The sequence below is a fragment of the Herpailurus yagouaroundi genome, unplaced genomic scaffold (genome assembly GCF_014898765.1).
Source record: "Herpailurus yagouaroundi ecotype Mexico unplaced genomic scaffold, PumYag 139, whole genome shotgun sequence".
NCBI classification, from domain to species: domain Eukaryota; kingdom Metazoa; phylum Chordata; class Mammalia; order Carnivora; family Felidae; genus Herpailurus; species Herpailurus yagouaroundi.
The window spans coordinates 50005419-50024412 of NW_024412394.1; the positions used below are offsets into that span (position 1 = coordinate 50005419).

At 37.8% G+C, this 18994-nt stretch overlaps 1 protein-coding gene across 5 annotated transcripts in view; it reads right to left on the reverse strand.

Annotated features, from left to right (window-relative positions):
• MAP3K7 (mitogen-activated protein kinase kinase kinase 7) overlaps positions 1 to 18994 on the reverse strand; it is an 89495-nt gene that overhangs the window by 69370 nt on the left and 1131 nt on the right. For all 5 annotated transcript variants that reach the window (XR_005789894.1, XR_005789892.1, XR_005789893.1 and 2 more), the window contains exons 2-3: positions 4164 to 4274; positions 217 to 282 (exon numbers count right to left, since the gene is read on the reverse strand). Coding sequence is in view for 2 of the 5 variants with exons in the window: in XM_040474180.1 (XP_040330114.1) it covers positions 217 to 282; positions 4164 to 4274 (177 nt within the window). In the remaining 3 variants the exon portion in view is untranslated. The remainder of the gene's footprint in view (positions 1 to 216; positions 283 to 4163; positions 4275 to 18994) is intronic.

An 18994-nucleotide genomic window follows, 5' to 3' on the forward strand; every position in this document is an offset into this window, starting at 1 on the left:
TCCTAAATCTCATAACACGATGAGTTTACTGGATGAGACCACCTAAGATAATTCCTCCAATATACTGTGTTGTTAACAGACTAGAAACAAATACATAAAATGCAATTTTTTTGAAATAATCTAACAGCTCAAAACAGCTTCAAAAACTACATCCCCTCAAACATTTACCGTGTCACTGCTTACAGATGGGTGACAATGAAAAAGTGACAAACTTACTGGATTCAAGCAGGCCCCATACAGCTTTACAATATTAGGATGGTTCACGCGGGATAACTGTCGAAGCTGTAACAAATTAAGGTTTCTTTTAAAAGGTGCTAACTTATGAGAAACTGATTTCACAGCATCATTGTAATTTCATGGTTGTACAAAACATTAGTTCAATCACTCAACAGTCATCATTCACAATGTAAGCAGGCACTGTGGTCATAAATGCCTGCCCAGGATGGCAAAGATTCCCTGCCCTAGAGCTCTCACGCTTTAGTTGAGAGATGAACATGTAAACAAATAATTAAGGTAATGTGCAAAGTGCTGTAACAGGAGTTATGAACAAGTCATGGTAAGTACAAATAAGAATAAACTTTGCCAAGAAATGTTAGGACACTATCCCAGAGATGGCACTGAGCTGAGTTACTGAAGCCAGAAGAAGCCACATCATTGTCATCATCTTCATAACTACGGCTGAATAGTCTATCTACTCTGTGCCGGGCACTGGGGAGGTACTTTATAGATACCATATAATTCTCACAACTCTGCAAGGTAGGTATTGTCATTTCTACCTTAAAAGAAGAGGGACCTTTAAGATAAAGCTCAGAGAGGGTTAAGTGAGCTGTTAAATATCGTACAGCTAGGAAGTGGTATAGCCAGGGTTTGAACTTTGGTTTATCTGACTTAAAATCTGCACTCTTTCTGCATATGTGTGCTGTCTTCCCTATTTCCTTCTCCTATCTCTTGAATTAATTGCCTCCTCTGCATTCCCACTACCATTGCCTTAGTAACATGACTGCTGTAGTAATTGCCGTGTGTTCTCCTAGCTATTCTTCCTACTTCCAGCTTTAATCTTCCCCAATCCAATGAATCACACTAAGGTCAGTAAGAGGTTTGGCTATACGGTTTCTCTTGCTCTACATCTCAAACATCTGTTTATGTGTCCCTCCAAACTGCACCTTACTCTCTTTCTTCTCTCTTTCATGTCTTTTCCTTTCTCTTCCTCTTATTATTTACATTATACTGTTGGCTCATATGAAGTCCAAAAAGATAAACCTTTTTACTATATGCTAGTAGAAAGCTGTATTTTTCTACAGCCAACATCTGTGTATTTTCAGTCTTAACACAAGAATATCACTATTTATTATATTCATTTATTATAAATACATATTTATTATATTTCATCTTAAGGTTCAGGACTGAGCTTCAGATAGCAGATTATGTAAGTATTCCTGCTCCCTCCTCAAATCCTACTAAAACATTAAAGGCATTTTTTCAAGGCACAAAGAAGTATAAAGACAATGTGAAATGAGAAGACAACAACACATTTTTGAAGTTGGAAAGCAAATGATTAGCAGTAACGGACACAGCAGATCTAAAAAAAAAAAAAGAAAAGAAAAGAAAAAATGAGAAGCAATGAGATTTATCTCATAAAATCTCCAAAGGGTTGGGAGTACCAGGTACCTATGCAAATAAGGCAATAATGGAACAGAGAGACTGGCTGAAAGGTAGACCAAAGATTCCCTCCCTTCCTGACTTCAAACAGCTTAGTGATGCCTCTGTATCATCCCAAAGATTAGAGGCTGTTTCTTTGATATAGCAAAGAGTCTCTGGATTGGGGGATACCAAAGAAAAGTAAGGAATGAGCTCAAAGTAGTTGCCTCTGAGAAGCAGAAAACTTGATGGGAAGGAGGGTAAGGGAATAAAAGTTTTCAAAGTAAGAACATGTAGAGGACTCACATCCAATGTGGCTGATCCAAAGCCCAGTGTGCATCTCTCTCCTCTAGTTTCTTCCCCTCCTTCTCTCCTTGGTTTCAGAAAGTCTAGGCTGTGGTTGTTGGGAGCCTAGGCCTTCAACCAAAAGTACTGTACCCACTTGTTGGGGTAGAGGCCAGGGTGATGACACAAAGGAGTCTGAACCAGGCTCTCTGTCTGGGTCTTACTGAAAGTTTGTCTGAGAGACATAACTCAGTGGAAGGGATGATAGATTGAAGGTAGCAGCCTGTGAGAACACCTATTGCTCTTTTTAGGTAGGATGATAATATATAAAGAAAGAGCCAAGGTCTTTCCAGAAGTGACCTGATAGAATTCATCACGTGGGAGGTGCGCACTGGGCTAGTGCTATAAAGTCTTTATTAATTATTTATTTTATTTTTACACTTAAAAAATTTTTTTACTTATTTTTGAGAGAGAGAGAGACAGAGCACGAGCAGGGGAGGGGCAGAGAGACAGAGGGAGACACAGAATCCGAAGCCGGCTCCAGGCTTCGAGCTGTCAGCATAGATCCCAATGTGGGGCTGGAACTCACGGACTGCGAGATCATGACCTGGGCCGAAGTTGGACGCCCAGCCAACTGAGCCACCCAGGCGCCCCTATGTATTTTATTTTTAAATTCTGATGTCTGAATGTCTCTCTGGAAGAGATGTGTCTCTGATAAACTATCTGGAGTTGAGAGATGGGATTAGAAGGGATTGGCTGCAGGCAAGGGAGTCAAAGATCTGTAAATGAAAGAAATCGAATTTGAAGGTGAGAGAGACACACAGAGGAGGTGGGGTAGAGGGAAGACCAATTGCTTTGTGGGAGCCTGGAGCCCAAGGTCTCAGAACTAATGAAGGAAGAAGTGTGTCCCAACCTTGTGAATCTCTTAAAAACCATTCAGTTGTACTTCCAGGTGAATTTTATGGTACATAAAATAAAGCTTTAAAAAAAGAAAAAAAAAAAAAGAATATGTGGACTATTTGACAATCTCAATTATATGTATATATAACCTTGATAAAAAATTTTTATCCAAGCTATTATAATCTTTTCAAGTCCTGATTCCTAGTGTTTAACACATATGCTTTTACCTAGTTTTGTGAAAGTGCCAATACACTTTTAGACCTTATCTAAACCATAAACAAATATCATGAGTAAGGCAAGGCTGAGGCCAGACTCTCGGAGCATACTATTAGAGATCATCTTTTCTTCATGATGACCCCAAACTATCAGCATTTCTCAACTCATTCAATTAATTACAAAAATCCACTTCATCATATCCCAACTAGGTTCTCAGTCTCCATGTTATACATTTAAAAATATCATAAAGTATACTTTGAAATTATAATTAAATATAATCACAAATTCAGAAAGGTTTGTAAGATAAAGACCACTTACCCATTGGTTAAAAAGTGATAAAACCACTGATATTTTTTTAAAGTTTATTTTTGAGAGAGAGAGGCAGAAGAGAGCTGTGCATGAGTTGGAAAGGGGCAAAGAGAGAAAGAATCCAAGCAGGCTCTGCAAGAACGTCTCAGAGCCTGACATGTGGCTCTAACCCACAAACCATGAGTTCATGACCTGAGCAGAAACCAGTCAGACCCTTAATCGACTGAGCCACCCAGGCACTCCAAAACCAGACTTAATGAACTACTATAATTTAATATACAACATAGTACAAAATTAAGAATAAATCTGACAATAGAATAATCTCAATTACTGAATTCTCCATCATCAAATCTGTAAGAGAATAGTTGTAGATTTTCATGCTAAATGTGAAATAATCAAATTTGAAATTTTTCCCTGTAAAATGATCTCATTTGAATTTCTAAAAATATTCAGTCAAAAATGAATGCATAAAATTTCCCTTAATTTTAGATAATGGGAGAAAATATCATTTCTTTTCTATTTTAAAATTTAAATTCTGTGTCTTGAAATAGATCTGAATTACATGGATGAGACTATATTTTAATAAAGGGATGATTCACTTATGTAGTTAGTTAAGAGTCTTTTCCTCTACTTTTTAATCAGAATTAAGAGTGTGAATGAAAAATGTTTCCATGGCATTATCTTTGGATCTACCAAATTGCTGAGGTTGAAGTATACAGAGAAGTGACAACTGAGAAACAACTTCTTTCACAATATTAAATTCATAGAGTATCTTAGGTAAAGAATTACACAATGGAAATAAGATCTCAACTTACCTCTACAATAAAAGCTTTCCTCTCAGATTCACTTTCTATTTGTTTAATGGCAACATCTTTTGCTCTCCATTTAGCTTTGCAGACTACTCCAAAGGCTCCTCTTCCAACAACCTGAGTTAAAAAAAACAAAAACAAAAACAACAACAACAACAAATCACCCATGAGAATCAGAAATAAATAGATCCAGCCCAACATATAACACTGAAGCTGACTTGAAAGATTTGGAAATGATTTTAGAAATCATCACTCTCTGGATTTGCCACTGAGCATGTATGAAGTTTCACTGAAGTGAGAAAATAATGAACTTGTCTCTATCTTTTGAAAGTTTATGACCTAGACAGCTCTTCATTGTCAAGTAAAACCAAAACAACAAATAAAAAAGACTCCTGGAACAAGAAGAAAAAAAGAAAAGAAAAGAAAAGAAAAGAAAAGAAAAGAAAAGAAAAGAGACAAGATGAACAAGGAGAGAGAGAGATGGTTTGGGAAAAGAAAAATAAAAAGCAGGAACATACAATCGTTGTTTAAGCTATCATACTTATGAAATTAAAAATAGCTTTTGAATAATTCAATAGGGGTATGAAACAGAGGGAAAGGACAAAAATACGGATGATAAAAGACTGGCCCCTGTGACGGTAGACAAAACTTAGTATTACCTATATAATGGAATACACTTGGAATCCATCAAGAAAAAGAAATGAACTGCTGATTGATAAATGCTACAACATGGATGAACTTCAAAAAACACTGTGCTAAATGAAAGAAGCTACATACAAGAGATCACACACTATGATTCCACTGACGTGAAATGTCCAGAAAAGGTAAATCCATACAGATAGAAAGTAGATCAGTGGTTGCCTAGAACTGAGAGTGAAAATTGGGATTAACTGTAAATGGGTAGGAGGAATATTACCAAGGGGGTGAAAATGTCTGAAAACTGATTTATGATGATGGGTGCATAACTTGGCATATTTGTACAAATGACCGAATACTTCAAATTGGTGAATTTCATAATATGTAAAATATTTCATTAAAGTTATTTTTTTTAAGTTATAAAAGGTGGGCCACGTATTTTATTATTGTTGAAAGCTAACTGATAGGGACCTCATGGGTTCATTGCTCTCTCATGCTATTTGCTTTACTTTTACAAATGTTTGAAATTTGCCATAATATAAAAACAACAGAATAGCTTTTGAAGCTTGTTAAGATTTTATTATTGTAAACGACCTTAGTTAAGTGCCATCTACTCCAATTTTTCAGCTTCCAATGTATCTAAGTACCTTGTGGCAATGCTTTTTCCTTAAGTGAAATATCTGTCTACACCTCTCATTTATGTACTTTCTATGTTTTGCTTTCATACATTACCTCATTTACACAACCATAGGAGGTACATATAATGTTATTCTTATTTTAAAGATAAAGCTTCTAGCTTTAAAGAGGTCAACTAACTTGCTCAAAGCTGTATTAGTTAGTAAAGAGCAAGTACGTATTGATCCCAGAGAAGTTAACACCAGAATGTGAAGGATCCTAATATGTACACATATAACTCTATTCTATGCCAGAACAGAGGGCACAGAGAGAGGGAGACACAGACTTTGAAGGAGGCTCCAGGCTCTGAGCTGTCAGCACAGAGCCCTACGTGAAGCTCAAACCAATGAACCGTGAGATTGTGACCGGAGCCAAAGCCGGATGCTTAACCGACTGAGCCACCCAGACACCCCGAGGAGCTTTCACTTTAGACAAACTTACAAGAACAAATCCATGGGCACAAAGCTCTTCTGTAACAAAGTTGGCTCTAGCTAGGCGGATCAGATAATTTATTATTTACATCAGAACTCTTTTTAGAGTAAGAAGTAAGTGCCAATAATAACCACGAGGACAGTAGCTGTAAATGGGGATGTATGGCCAGTTTAGCAATAGCTCAAATTCTATTTCATACATTACACAAAACAGTATGGCTATTTCTCATGTTACACAATGTATAAAAACACCAAAATGGTTAACATTTATTGAATGTTTCCATTTTATTTTATTTTGTCATCTCTAAGTATTTTTTGTTTTCAATTTTAATTCCAGTATAGTTAACATATGGTGTTATATTAACTTCAAGTGTACACTACAGTGATTCAAGAATTCTACACATTATTCAGTGCTCATCATGATAAGTGTACTCTTTAATCCCCTTCATAAATCCACCTCTCCTCTGGTAATCATCAGTTTGCTCTCTTGGCATTTCTCTTGTTTTTTCCCTTTGCTCCTTTCTTTCTTTTTTTTTTTTTTTTTTAATTTTTTAAATGTTCTATATATTTTTGAGAAGAAAGCACAAGTGGGGAAGGGACAGAGAGAGAAAGAGAAAGGGGAACAGAAGATCTGAAGCAGGATCTGTGCTGACAGCAGCAAACCCAATGAGGGTCTCAAACTCACAAAGTGTGAGATCATGACCTGAGCTGATGTCAGATGCTCAACCAACTGAGCCACCCAGGTGCTGCCTACATTTTGTTTCTTAAATTCCACACATGAGTGAAATCATATGGTATCTGTCTCTGACTTATTTCACTTAGCATAATACTCTCTAGCTCTATCCAGGTTGCAAATGGCAAGGTTTCACTGTTTTTTCTTTATGGCTGAATAATATTCCATCACGCGTGTGTGTGTGTGTGTGTGTGTGTGTGTGTGTGTGTGTGTGTGTGTATCACATCTTCCTTATCCATTCATTTATCAATGGACACTTGGGCTACTTCCATATCTTGACTATGGTAAATAATGCTGCAATAAACATAAGGGTTCATGTATCCCTTTTTAGGGTAAATACCCAGTATACTGCAATTACTGGATCACAGGGCAGTTCTATTTTTAACCTTTTTTTTTTTTATTTATTTTTTTAACATTTTTAAATTTATTTTTGGGACAGAGAGAGACAGAGCATGAACGGGGGAGGGGCAGAGAGAGAGGGAGACACAGAATCGGAAACAGGCTCCAGGCTCCGAGCCATCAGCCCAGAGCCTGATGTGGGGCTTGAACTCACGGACCGCGAGATCGTGACTTGGCTGAAGTCGGACGCTTAACCGACTGCGCCACCCAGGTGCCTCTATTTTTAACCTTTTAAGGAGCTTCCATACTATTTTTCACAGTGGCTATACCAGTTTGCATTCCCACCAATAGAGCATTAGGGTTCCTTTTTTCTCGACATCCTCACCAATATTTGTTTTTTGTTTTTGAGTTTAGCTACTTTGACAGGTGTGAGGTGATATCTCATTATAGTTTTGACTTGCATTTCCCTGATGATGGGTGATGCTAAGCATCTTTTCATGTGTCTGTTGGCTATCTGGATGTCTTCTTTGAAAAAATGTCTGTTTACGTATTCAGCCCATTTTTTAATTGGGTTCTTTGTTTTTTGGGTGTTGAGTTGTATCTCTCATATGAGAAAGAAACCAACATCAGTCATTTGCACTAGTCATCCAGTTACTTTAACATGAATGGGTATTGACTAAACCTGGCACCATCAGAGTAATGGAAAGAGCACACCCGGGCTCTGAAATCCAACAGACTCGAGTTTGAATAAAGGTTCTACCTATTAGCTATTAGTGCTGGGCAGAGTAACATCTCCGAGCTTCTGTTTTCTCAGCAGTAAAGGGGAGATGCTTACAATCTCCTCAGTGGTATCTACAGGATTCATACTCAAACCAAAACCATGTAGTTTCTTATATCCTACAAAAGAATAATAAGTGCTTAGAGTTAGGTATGAATCAATGTAAGGAGCTGTACAATTAACCATGATGAATAGCAAACAGGTCTTTAAAACAAATTTCAACTTTACGGCAACATTAGACTAAGAAGGTATGGATGGAGAACAGATTACCTATTGATATAATGAAATAATGATTATGAATTCAAAATATTCTTCAACCATGTATTTACAAAGCAACTGTACTTAGTAGGTGTCCTCCTGTTTCATTTTCCTATTTTAAGTAAAGTCCACATAGGGATTCCAAACATTATATTTGTAGATCATTCGCTTGTCACAAAAACCGTTAGGTGTTACATGACTAGTTGTGATGCACAAGTGCCATCTAGTGCTGAGATGATGGCTGACTCTGAGTTTTCAACTTAAAATCTTGGGAACAAAATGTGGAGAAATAAGGACATGATAAACCTTCTTCTATTTGCTCAAGAAAGCAGCAATTTTTTGAAACACTTTGAAATATAAAATAGGCACATTTATGTAAGAAGAGAGCCAATGGCTTTAAGAAGCCTCCATTCATGTTAGGGGTCTAAGATATTTCACATGTATGGTGAAACAACAGATATAAAATGATAGTAAAGAAAGTACAAGATGCCTAAGGTTGTACACATAAAGTGAAATGCATGATTAAAAAAAATAATAACTGAATTCAAAGGAGTGAGGTTAGAGGCACTGGGTGTTATATGTAGGGGATGAATCACTGGATTCTACTCCTGAAATCATTATTGTACTATATGCTGACTTGAATATAAATTAAAAAATAAATAAGTACATTAAAAAAAAAAGGGTTTCGTTCCAATGAACGAAAGGGGTTTTTTCCCAACCACCAAAGAAATTCTCAGATACCAACCAGCTGGGTGTCCTACAATTCAATTCAACTCTGACACTATCTACCTGGACACAGTAGCAGATCCTGCAGGTTAAGGGCTCAGGTCTATAAGACTGTCCCTCCTTCCACAACTTCAGATGCCAGTCACAAGTCCAGGATGTCACTTGTGCTTCTGACCAATGGCTACAGATTGGAGGTTCCAATGACTCCCTCCTTGGGTTCAATCAATTTGCTGGAGTGGCTCACAAAACTGAAACATTTTCCTTACTGTATTACCAGTTTATTATAAAAGAACATAACCCAGGAACTGCCAGACAGAAGAGAACCAGAGTGCAAGATATGCAGAAAGCGTGCAAAGCTTCCATAACCTCTCTAGGCAAGTCACTCTCCTTGAACCTCTATGTGTTCACCAACCTGGAAGTTCTCCAACCCTGGCCTTTTGGGTTTTTATGGAGGCTTCATTAGACAGGTATGATTGATTACATCTTTGGTCAATGGCAAATGATCTGACCTCCAGCTCCTCTCCTTTCTACACTCCCCTCTTTGGAGGTCAGGGGGATGGGACTGAAAGTTCCAACCCTCTAACCAAAAAGCAGGTTCTCCTAGCAACTAGCCCCCATCCTGTGGTAGGGTTAAAAAGTACCCTCAACAGGGGCGTCTGGGTGGCTCAGTCGGTTAAGCGTCCGACTTCGGCTCAGGTCATGTTCTCACAGTTTGTGAGTTCGAGCCCCGCGTCGGGCTCTGTGCTGACAGCTCAGAGCCTGGAGCCTGTTTCAGATTCTGTGTCTCCCACTCTCTGACCCTCCCCTGTTCATGCTCTGTCTCTCCCTGTCTCAAAAATAAATAAAACGTTAAAAAAAAATTAAAAAAAAATTGACTTTTGCCTTCATGGAATAAAAGTGAGGTAGAGAAAAAATTCAAGACAACACAACAGTACTTAAATAATTTTTTAAATACTAGCTTAAGTGAGCCAAAGGTAAGTCTATAATGGTGGTTAAAGAAACACCCAACCCCTTCAGGGATAGGCTTAGAAATTCAGGACAGGCTTAGGAATTTGAGGGCAGAAAGGACTTATCCTTCCCACTTCTCAAAGAGATTTTTAAGAGAGGGCAGCCTCATACAGCTCAGCCACCCTGAAAAGCTACAGATGATTAAAAATGCAAGGGGAGAGGGCCTAGATGGCTTAATTGGTTAAGCATCCCACTCTTCATTTTGGCTCAGGTCATGATCTTGCAGTTTGTGGGATCAAGCCCTGTGTCAGGCTCCAAGGTGACATCACCAAGCTTGCTTGGGATTCTCTCTCCCAACAGAATATGGAAATGATAACAACAACAACAACAACAACAACAAAAACCGCAAAACAAAACAAAACAAACTCTTGCCAAAAATTCTTGCCAAAAGAAAAGTGAAGAAACTGAAATTAGAGTCTCTTGTACTATAGGGAGGAGGCTGTTTTAGGGCAGAATGTTGGAACCTGTATCTCAGGCTGTGGGATAGTAGATAGCTCAAATACAGGGAGCTAAATACAGAGATCAGCTGAGTTTTGGAGAATCAATGAAGGCCAAAGGGGAAGGCCTAGTCAGTAAGCAAGGGAGAAATGGGTAAGTTCTCCTTTCAAAGGTGTGAAGGTAAGGATCATACCAAGAAAACAATGAACTTCATTTGTTTACTCCTTAAATCAGTAGTTTTTGAACGTCTACTATATTCAGCTACCATTTAGCTTATCAGAGATATAGCAATAAATAAGACAAAGACTATGATCTACATGGAATGTGTTTTCAATTAATGGAGGGGAAAGATAATCAATAGGCAAAAAGATGAATAAGAAGAATATCAGATTGCAAAAAAATGCTATGTAGAAAACAAAAAAGGAGGATGATAGGACAAAGAGACTGGTGGAAGCTTTGGGACAGATAGTATGGGAAGGCCATCTGAGGAGGTTACTAACTTGATATTTGAATGATACAAGGAACCAACCAAAGAAGAAGAAACAAGTAATCAGAAGGCCCTAAGGGGAAAAAAACCCTCATTCCCTATTCAATAATATTTCAACCTCAGCTATAGATTAGGTGCTACCTTAGACACTCAAGATATAGAAGTGAACAAAATAAACCATAATTTTTGTTTCTACTGCTTATATTCTTGTGGAGAGAGACAAAGTAAAAACGTAATATCTGGTAAATAACCAGTGTGCTAAAAAGTAAAGGAACAAAATCTTGTGTGTGTGTACACACATGTATGCACTACCCCCACCCAATTTTTCAACGTTTTTAATTTATTTTTGGGACAGAGAGAGACAGAGCATGAACGGGGGAGGGGCAGAGAGAGAGGGAGACACAGAATCGGAAACAGGCTCCAGGCTCTGAGCCATCAGCCCAGAGCCTGACGCGGGGCTCGAACTCACGAACCGCGAGATCGTGACCTGGCTGAAGTCGGACGCTTAACCGACTGCGCCACCCAGGCGCCCCATACCCCCACCCAATTTTAAACAGTCGTCCTGTAAAGCCGCACTGGGAAAGGAGACATTTTAGTGATGACCTAGAGAAATACTTGGAGTGTTTCGTGTGGGCGGTGCATAGTGGGAGAAGGGAAGAGAGATACAAGATAAGACTGGAGAGACAGGCAGAATCTACATCCTGAATGGCTTTCTGCATCACAAAAAGGAGTTTGGATTTCAGTCTAAGTGCAATAGGAAGCAACAGGAGAAATTTAAGAAGGAAAGATGTGATACGATTTTACATTAAAAAAATAATTCTAGCTCTTATGTGAAAAATGGATTTTAGGGAAGCTAGAATATATACAGAGACCAGATAGAAGGCTAATAGCAGCCCAAGTAAGAAAGAATAGCTGTGAGGACAAGGCTGAAGGCAGTGCAGAAAAACGGGCAGATCCAGGATATGTTTTATAGGTAGGGTCAAAAGAGCTTGCTGATGGCATGCATGTATGCAGGAGGGGCAGAGAGGAAGAGATGAATCAAGGATAACGTCTAGGTTAGGCAACAGTTTAATGAAGGAAAACAAAGAACAGAGCAAGCAGATTTTTTTTTTAATAACACAGAGGTGTGTTTTAGTCATACAAAGTTTAAGATGTCTATTAGATATCCAAGGGGAGATATCAAGAAAGAAAATAGAAACATGAGTCAAGGAGAAGTCAGGCAGGCAAATCATCAGCATTTAGTTGATTATCTCTGGTCAATCAACTGGATGAGAGATTACCAAAAATACTATGGGGCACTGGAACTGAGCTCTGAAGAACTTCTATATCTAGAAAACAGAGGAGAAAGAACCAGCAAAAACTGGAAAGAACAGTCAATAATATAGCAGGCAAACCAGAAGAGTATCTCAAGAAGCCAAGGGAAGACTTCCAAAATGAAAGCAAATGCAAAAACAGCAAAAGCATTAATCCAATGGCTCTCAAAATGGATCAAAAGCATCAGCATGACCTGGAACTTTGTGAAAAATATAAATCCCCAGGTTCCAACCCAAAAGTACTGAGTCTGAGGGTAGGGCCCAGCAATCTGTGTTTTAAGAAACTCTGCAGGTGATTCCGGTTTGAGAACAATTTTAGGTTATATTAAAAACATAACTAACGGTGAAACAAGGGACTTTGGTGGAAACCATCACATAGATCAGTGAGCCCTCAACTGCTGTGGATATTATTTTTTCTTTTTTTTTTTTAATGTTTATTTCTGAGAGAGACAGTGTGAGTGGGGGAGGTACAGAGAAAGAGAGAGGGAGACACAGAATCTGAAGCAGGCTCCAGGCTCTGAGCTGTCAGTACAGGGTTCAAACCCATGAATGGTGAGATCATGACCTTAGCTGAAGTCAGATGAGAGTCATTACCTGAGCCGAAGTCCAACACTCAACTAACTGAGCCACCCAGGCGCCCCTGCTGTGGATATTACTTATCAAAGTTTTCCAGAGCACTAAATGCCATCTTGGGCATGAAGAAAGAAAAAGGGGGATTCTTGTGAACAACCCAATGTTTTTCCTGAAACACAGATTGACAGAAATGAGTGACATAGAGGGCAAATTGAGACACACTGGCATCTGAGGCATGAAAATCCTCATATTCAAACTAAAAACAAGGAAAGGAAGTTACTTTTTACTTACTATCTAACTTCTAATTCAAGTTCACAAATCAAATATGCTTTTTGGATTGCATTCATATCTGAATAACGTAAGTTTCTTTGACACATTGTCATTAACAATTATTTTGAATTTACTGCTTTCCCCAAAGACCAATTTCCACCAAGAGTGTAAAAAAGGGCACACATCTAAATTATAAGTATCTCCCCATCACTTGCATCCATACAAAACGGTGAACCTAGAAATAAATATTAGATATTTTTCACAGTCCCTCATCTGTAAAAATAGAAGAACAGAGGAATGCAAAGAGGACTTTGGTTTTTTTTTTTTTTTAAATTTTTTTTTTTTCAACGTTTATTTATTTTTGGGACAGAGAGAGACAGAGCATAAACGGGGGAGGGACAGAGAGAGAGGGAGACACAGAATCGGAAGCAGGCTCCAGGCTCTGAGCCATCAGCCCAGAGCCTGACGCGGGGCTCGAACTCCCGGACCGCGAGATCGTGACCTGGCTGAAGTCGGATGCTTAACCGACTGCGCCACCCAGGCGCCCCGAGGACTTTGGTTTTAAAAGGGAAGTCAACCTAGAATTATTTCCTTCTAAATTTATGAATGCTTTCTAAATTATTCTTAGATTAATTCTCTTATGATGTGCATCTTTCCCCCTGTGGTGTAGTGATTTTGGGTCCACGACTTTAATCTCAAATTTTAAAGCAGATTTAAATGTATTTTTTAAATAAAAATAGAACAGAAGAATATGAGATAGTATGTAAAATATTTCCATATAATTAGTATTAAAAAGCACAAGTATCAAAATCAGAATTCATTTTGTGTGTTTAAAGAAAGCAACTCCTTTAAAAACTGATTTCTTGATGATGAGTGATGTTGAACATTTTTTCATGGGTCAGTGAGGACTTTAAGATACAAAACAGATGAACATAAGGGAAGGGAAGCAAAAATAATATAAAAACAGGGAAAGGAACAAAACATAAGAGACTCTTAAATATAGAGAACAAACAAAGGGTTACTGGAAGGGTTTTGGGAGGGGAGGTGGGCTAAATGGGTAAGGGGCATTAAGGAATCTAGTCCTGAAATCATTGTTGCACTATATGATAACTAACTTGAATGTAAATTTAAAAAAATAAATTAAATTTTAAAAAAAGCTAATTTCTTCAGGATGGAAGACTATTCTTTCATCCAAGTCATGTTATTAAAAACAAACACAGGGGCGCCTGGGTGGCGCAGTCGGTTAAGCGTCCGACTTCAGCCAGGTCACGATCTCGCGGTCCGTGAGTTCGAGCCCCGCGTCAGGCTCTGGGCTGATGGCTCAGAGCCTGGAGCCTGTTTCCGATTCTGTGTCTTCCTCTCTCTCTGCCCCTCCCCTGTTCATGCTCTCTCTCTGTCCCAAAAATAAATAAACGTTGAAAAAAAAATTAAAAAAAAAACAAAAAACAAACACAAACCCACCTGAACTACACTAAACGGGAAAGGATGACCTTGTGTTCTTAATTTACTATGAAATAATTCTTCTTAATTGTCCCCAATTCATGTTATTTTTAGTTCAGTGACTATAGTTGTCACTTTGGTTTGGCCCTGCTCTTTGGACTATGTGAATGGATCCTGGCTATGTTGCCACTGCTCTGGCTAGAAATTTGGAACATGACAGAACAAGCATAGATCATATATTTATTTGTTAGAACTTAGAGCCTCCAACTATTTCAGAACTTAGAACTTCAATATCTATTAATACACTGTGGCAGAGGAGAACTGCCATCTGCTGACAAGACAGACTTGATAACATGAAAGTAAAGCTTTTATTATTCAAACTTATTTTGTATTTTTGTGCAATCTTTTAAAACCTGCCACAGACACCTGACACAGTTAGTAGGCCTTTCTTTCAAATACATGCCCATGTCATCTTCTAAGCTACACAGGCACAATTTAAGAGTTATCGTGTGACTATCTCTTTACTGTGGTAACAATTCCAGATTTCTAATGAAATCAATGATCATTAAGTTTCACATGAAGAGTTTATTAATAATTTGGATATCCCACAATTAAATACTGAGTATAACAAATCTACAGACTCAGTTTAAGAAGACCACTATAAATAAGGTTTTTCTCCAATATCAGATGCCCATTTACCTCTAAAAACTACAAAATATCATGGCCAAAATTCTTTCTAGATTTCCATTTAAAACAAAACCTTTGGGTCTCTATAACGAAGCTTAAGAACATATAAACAATGCAGTGATTATATGTGCCTTGCTTAGATTACACTTGAGGTCCACACTGTGGGTCTCCCTTTTAAAAAGCATCCATGCCAAAAATAGGGTCTTTGTAACATTTTAGTAGAAGCCCACCAATACATGGTTTACTTACAGCACCTGCCCCTTTACAGCATTTTTTACCCCAAATGAACATATTTGCTAGGTATAATAGTAATGGAATCAACATTTGGAAAGAGAATCAGATTTCATTTCTAGTGTAAATGCTGCCTTAGCCAAATCACAAACTTACTGCAACCTCTGGTTTTATCACATGCAATGTAAAAGAACTAGATGAGCACTAAATCCTCACAATTATGCTGTGATAACTTCATTTACTCATTCAACAAATATTTATTGAAAAACATGGTGCTAGACATTGGGGTTACAAGTGTGAATAAGGCACCTTACATTGTGCTGCGGGATACACAATTTTGCTTACTGGTAAGTGCCACAAAGGATAATAGAAGTGACAAAATCTAGGTTGCTCAGGGAAAGTTTCCCTGTGGAATAAACATTTGAGGTGAGACTTGAATGGTGAGAGGTGCCAGCTATGTGAAGTTCTTGAGGGAAAAGCATGCTGGGCAGGGGAGGGAACAACTGCAAAGACAATTCACCTTTGTGCCTTTCCCAATCTATGATGCTTATTCAAAATCTATTTTCAAATTATTTTCCATTCAACAAAGTGTTCTGTGATTAACCCTACTTTCAAATTATAGCTTCAGTGCTCAGTTTACATTATAGTCATAGTTCTAAATTAGTGGTTCTGAAAATGTTAATTATTAACTGTTCTGTGTTTATTCTAGCCTCCTAATAATAAAAAATTTCAAGGAGAGAATCCTAGAATTCTTCTGTTCATCTTCCACAGTACCTTAGCAATATTGTGCACAGAAGAGAATGTTCATTACATGTGTAGCACCAACTACTGCAAAGGAAATCAACATTTTGTTTCTCCATTTTCAGAATAAGGTTTGGTCAGAGTGCTTCAGAAAGAAACAAAGCAACACTTAAACTTAGTAGAAAGAGTAAGTGACTCATGAGTAAGAAATCTCAAATTCAATTCTCAGCTCTACCATTTACTTACACAAGAGGTTTCTAGTAAATCAATCTCTATGACCACTGTCAATATCTGTAAAATGGGGATATTTGTCCTGTCTAACCAGGATTAGTTGGTTACCAACTACCTTCCACAAGACACTTATTGTGGAAACAGAGCATTAATATGGGAATAAATGTGTTTTCATTTCAGACCTGGAAGAGACTTTAAATAATCATGTTCAGGCCTTCACTTCACATGAGAAATCAGACCCAGAAAAATGAGATTACCTGATCCAAGTTACTTAAATATATTATGGCACAATGAGTATGGCATCCAAATTTTTTAAATACCCAGCCCAGTACACTTTTTACCACACCACACTGCCTTTACCATTTCTTGCAACCTAGTCCTCAATGTACATACTTCACAATTTATTCTAATGTTCTCTACACTCAGCCCCAGAATGGTAAAAACTAGGTGATTTTTTTTTTTAAGTACCTACCTAGGTTTCTGAGGCCAAGGTCTCACATAATTTGCTATCAGAACTGAATTTAGGAAGTGCCACACTAATTAGGAATGTATGGATTAGAATCAGCTGATACCTTAAAGATATCTATCTACTAAATGACTACATATTTGGCCTGTGGTTGGAGTAGTTTTCATACATAGTTTCTAACTGAATCAGTATAATGCTGCTTCAGTTACACTGTTATTTGGGAAATACAGAACATGATTTTATTTATAGGCAACATATTTGTACTATGTAAAATACTGAAAGCAATATAAAAATATTTTTTGTTTCTAGCCATCTTTCTTCTCTTATTTATGATTTTAACCAAAAGTAAAATCTAAGGTAAGAAACAGTTATTGAAGGGGCGTCTGGGTGGCTCAGTCGGTTGAGCGTCTGACTTTGGCTCAGGTCATGATCTCACAGATCCCGCGTTGGGCTCTGTGCTGACAGCTCAGGGCCTGGAGCCTGCTTCATATTCTGTGTCTCCCTCTCTCTCTGCCCCTCCCCCACTCATGCTCTGTCTCTCTCTGTCTCAGAAATAAACATTAAAAAAAAAAAAAAGAAATAGTTATTGAATGCCTATAGTGCACTCTGGATTATATAACACTGTTTTAATGTGCACAAATACAATGGGAATTATGTAATACTTTCAATGTTAGAAAGGTCTGAATTCAATCTTTAAAGTGAAAATAAACTGGGTACTCAAAAATAAAAACTAAACTAGAGAACCAGCTAATACTAGAAATTTTCATTTGAAAACAAAAATTTACTCCTCAGGAATGTCTTAAATATACTTAAAAAAGGTTGAAACAATATCTAAACTGAAAGAAAAATCTTTAGAAACATAAAAGCCTAATCAGAAGTTAAGTGGCTTTCCAGGAAGAGCAGTAAAATGATGACTCTCTCCTCAGTAACTTCCATTCTTCCAAGAAGAATGTAAAATGCTTTAGAAAGTAGTGTGAGAAAATGAAGGCTGTAAGAATAAATGATGTAAGTCTGTGGAAGCATTTGTTAGACCATGAAGTACAAGTTATTATTACATAACAATTTGTAGTCTACAAGCAGAGCAGTTTGCCACAGAGTAGACGTAAATGCTTATTTAAAAACGGCAATTCTTTTATACTGACTCACTGAATTTTTATTCTTAAAAAAGAAAGTTAGCCATGAAAGCTGGATCAACTATCCATTTCTGAAAAAGGAATTTATCATAGCCTCAATAGAAAACACACACCCACACATAAATAAATTCCCCTCTCTTTTCAAAATATGGGTCCTTCTTCTTTTAGCATGTGACCTTAAAGCAGGTTACTGTTCTCTGGAATTCAGTTTCCTAGTCATAAGTGTCAGGTACTGTGCTGGGTATTTTGATCATATTGTCTAATAGGATGTTATACAGGTAAAATTAAATAGAAATTATTATCCCTGTTTTATAGTTAAGGAAACTATAAAGCTTAAAGGGGTTAGTTAGGAAGCTCGCTTCACATCACATGGCTAATATGTGGTATGTATACCTGATATACTGAACCTCCCTCTAACTCCAAAGGCCTTGTTTATGTTATCTTGTAAAATGACGTTGTTCTCAGTGATTACCTTATGCAATAGAAAGACATGATTTAGGAATCCATTATTCTTCCAAAATATGCACAGAAAAAAATATATTTGTTGAATGGTAATTATCTGACTACTTTAGCTTGCCACGATTTAAAAATAATTTGGGATTTTTAAAGTAAAGATAATTCACTGAAAGCCTGTAACATGGGTCACACATTGTTCTTTGTGGCATATGTAATGCAAAATATTTAATAAATTTTAAAAATGAGTAAGTGGTAATTGATAGTATTTTCTTTTTAATGTTTCTTAATTTATTTTTGAGAGAGGGAGAGAATGGGGGAGGGGCAGAGAGAGAGAGAGGGAGACAGAGAATCCAGAAGGAGGCTCTGCACTCTCAGCGCAGCGCCCCAGGCAGGGCTTGAACCCCAGGAATCATGAGATCATGACCTGAGCATAAGTCGACACTTAGCCAATTGCTTAAATGACTAAGCCACCTAGGTGGCCCATGATAAGTATTACTTTCAACCAAACTTTGAACACTTTCTAAAGTGTGTGTTTATTTTTTTTTATTTTTTATTTGTTTTTAAATTTTTTTTTTCAACGTTTTTATTTATTTTTGGGACAGAGAGAGACAGAGCATGAATGGCGGAGGGGCAGAGAGAGAGGGAGACACAGAATCGGAAACAGGCTCCCGGCTCTGAGCCATCAGCCCAGAGCCTGACGCGGGGCTCGAACTCACGGACCGCGAGATCGTGACCTGGCTGAAGTCGGACGCTTAACCGACTGCGCCACCCAGGCGCCCCTCTAAAG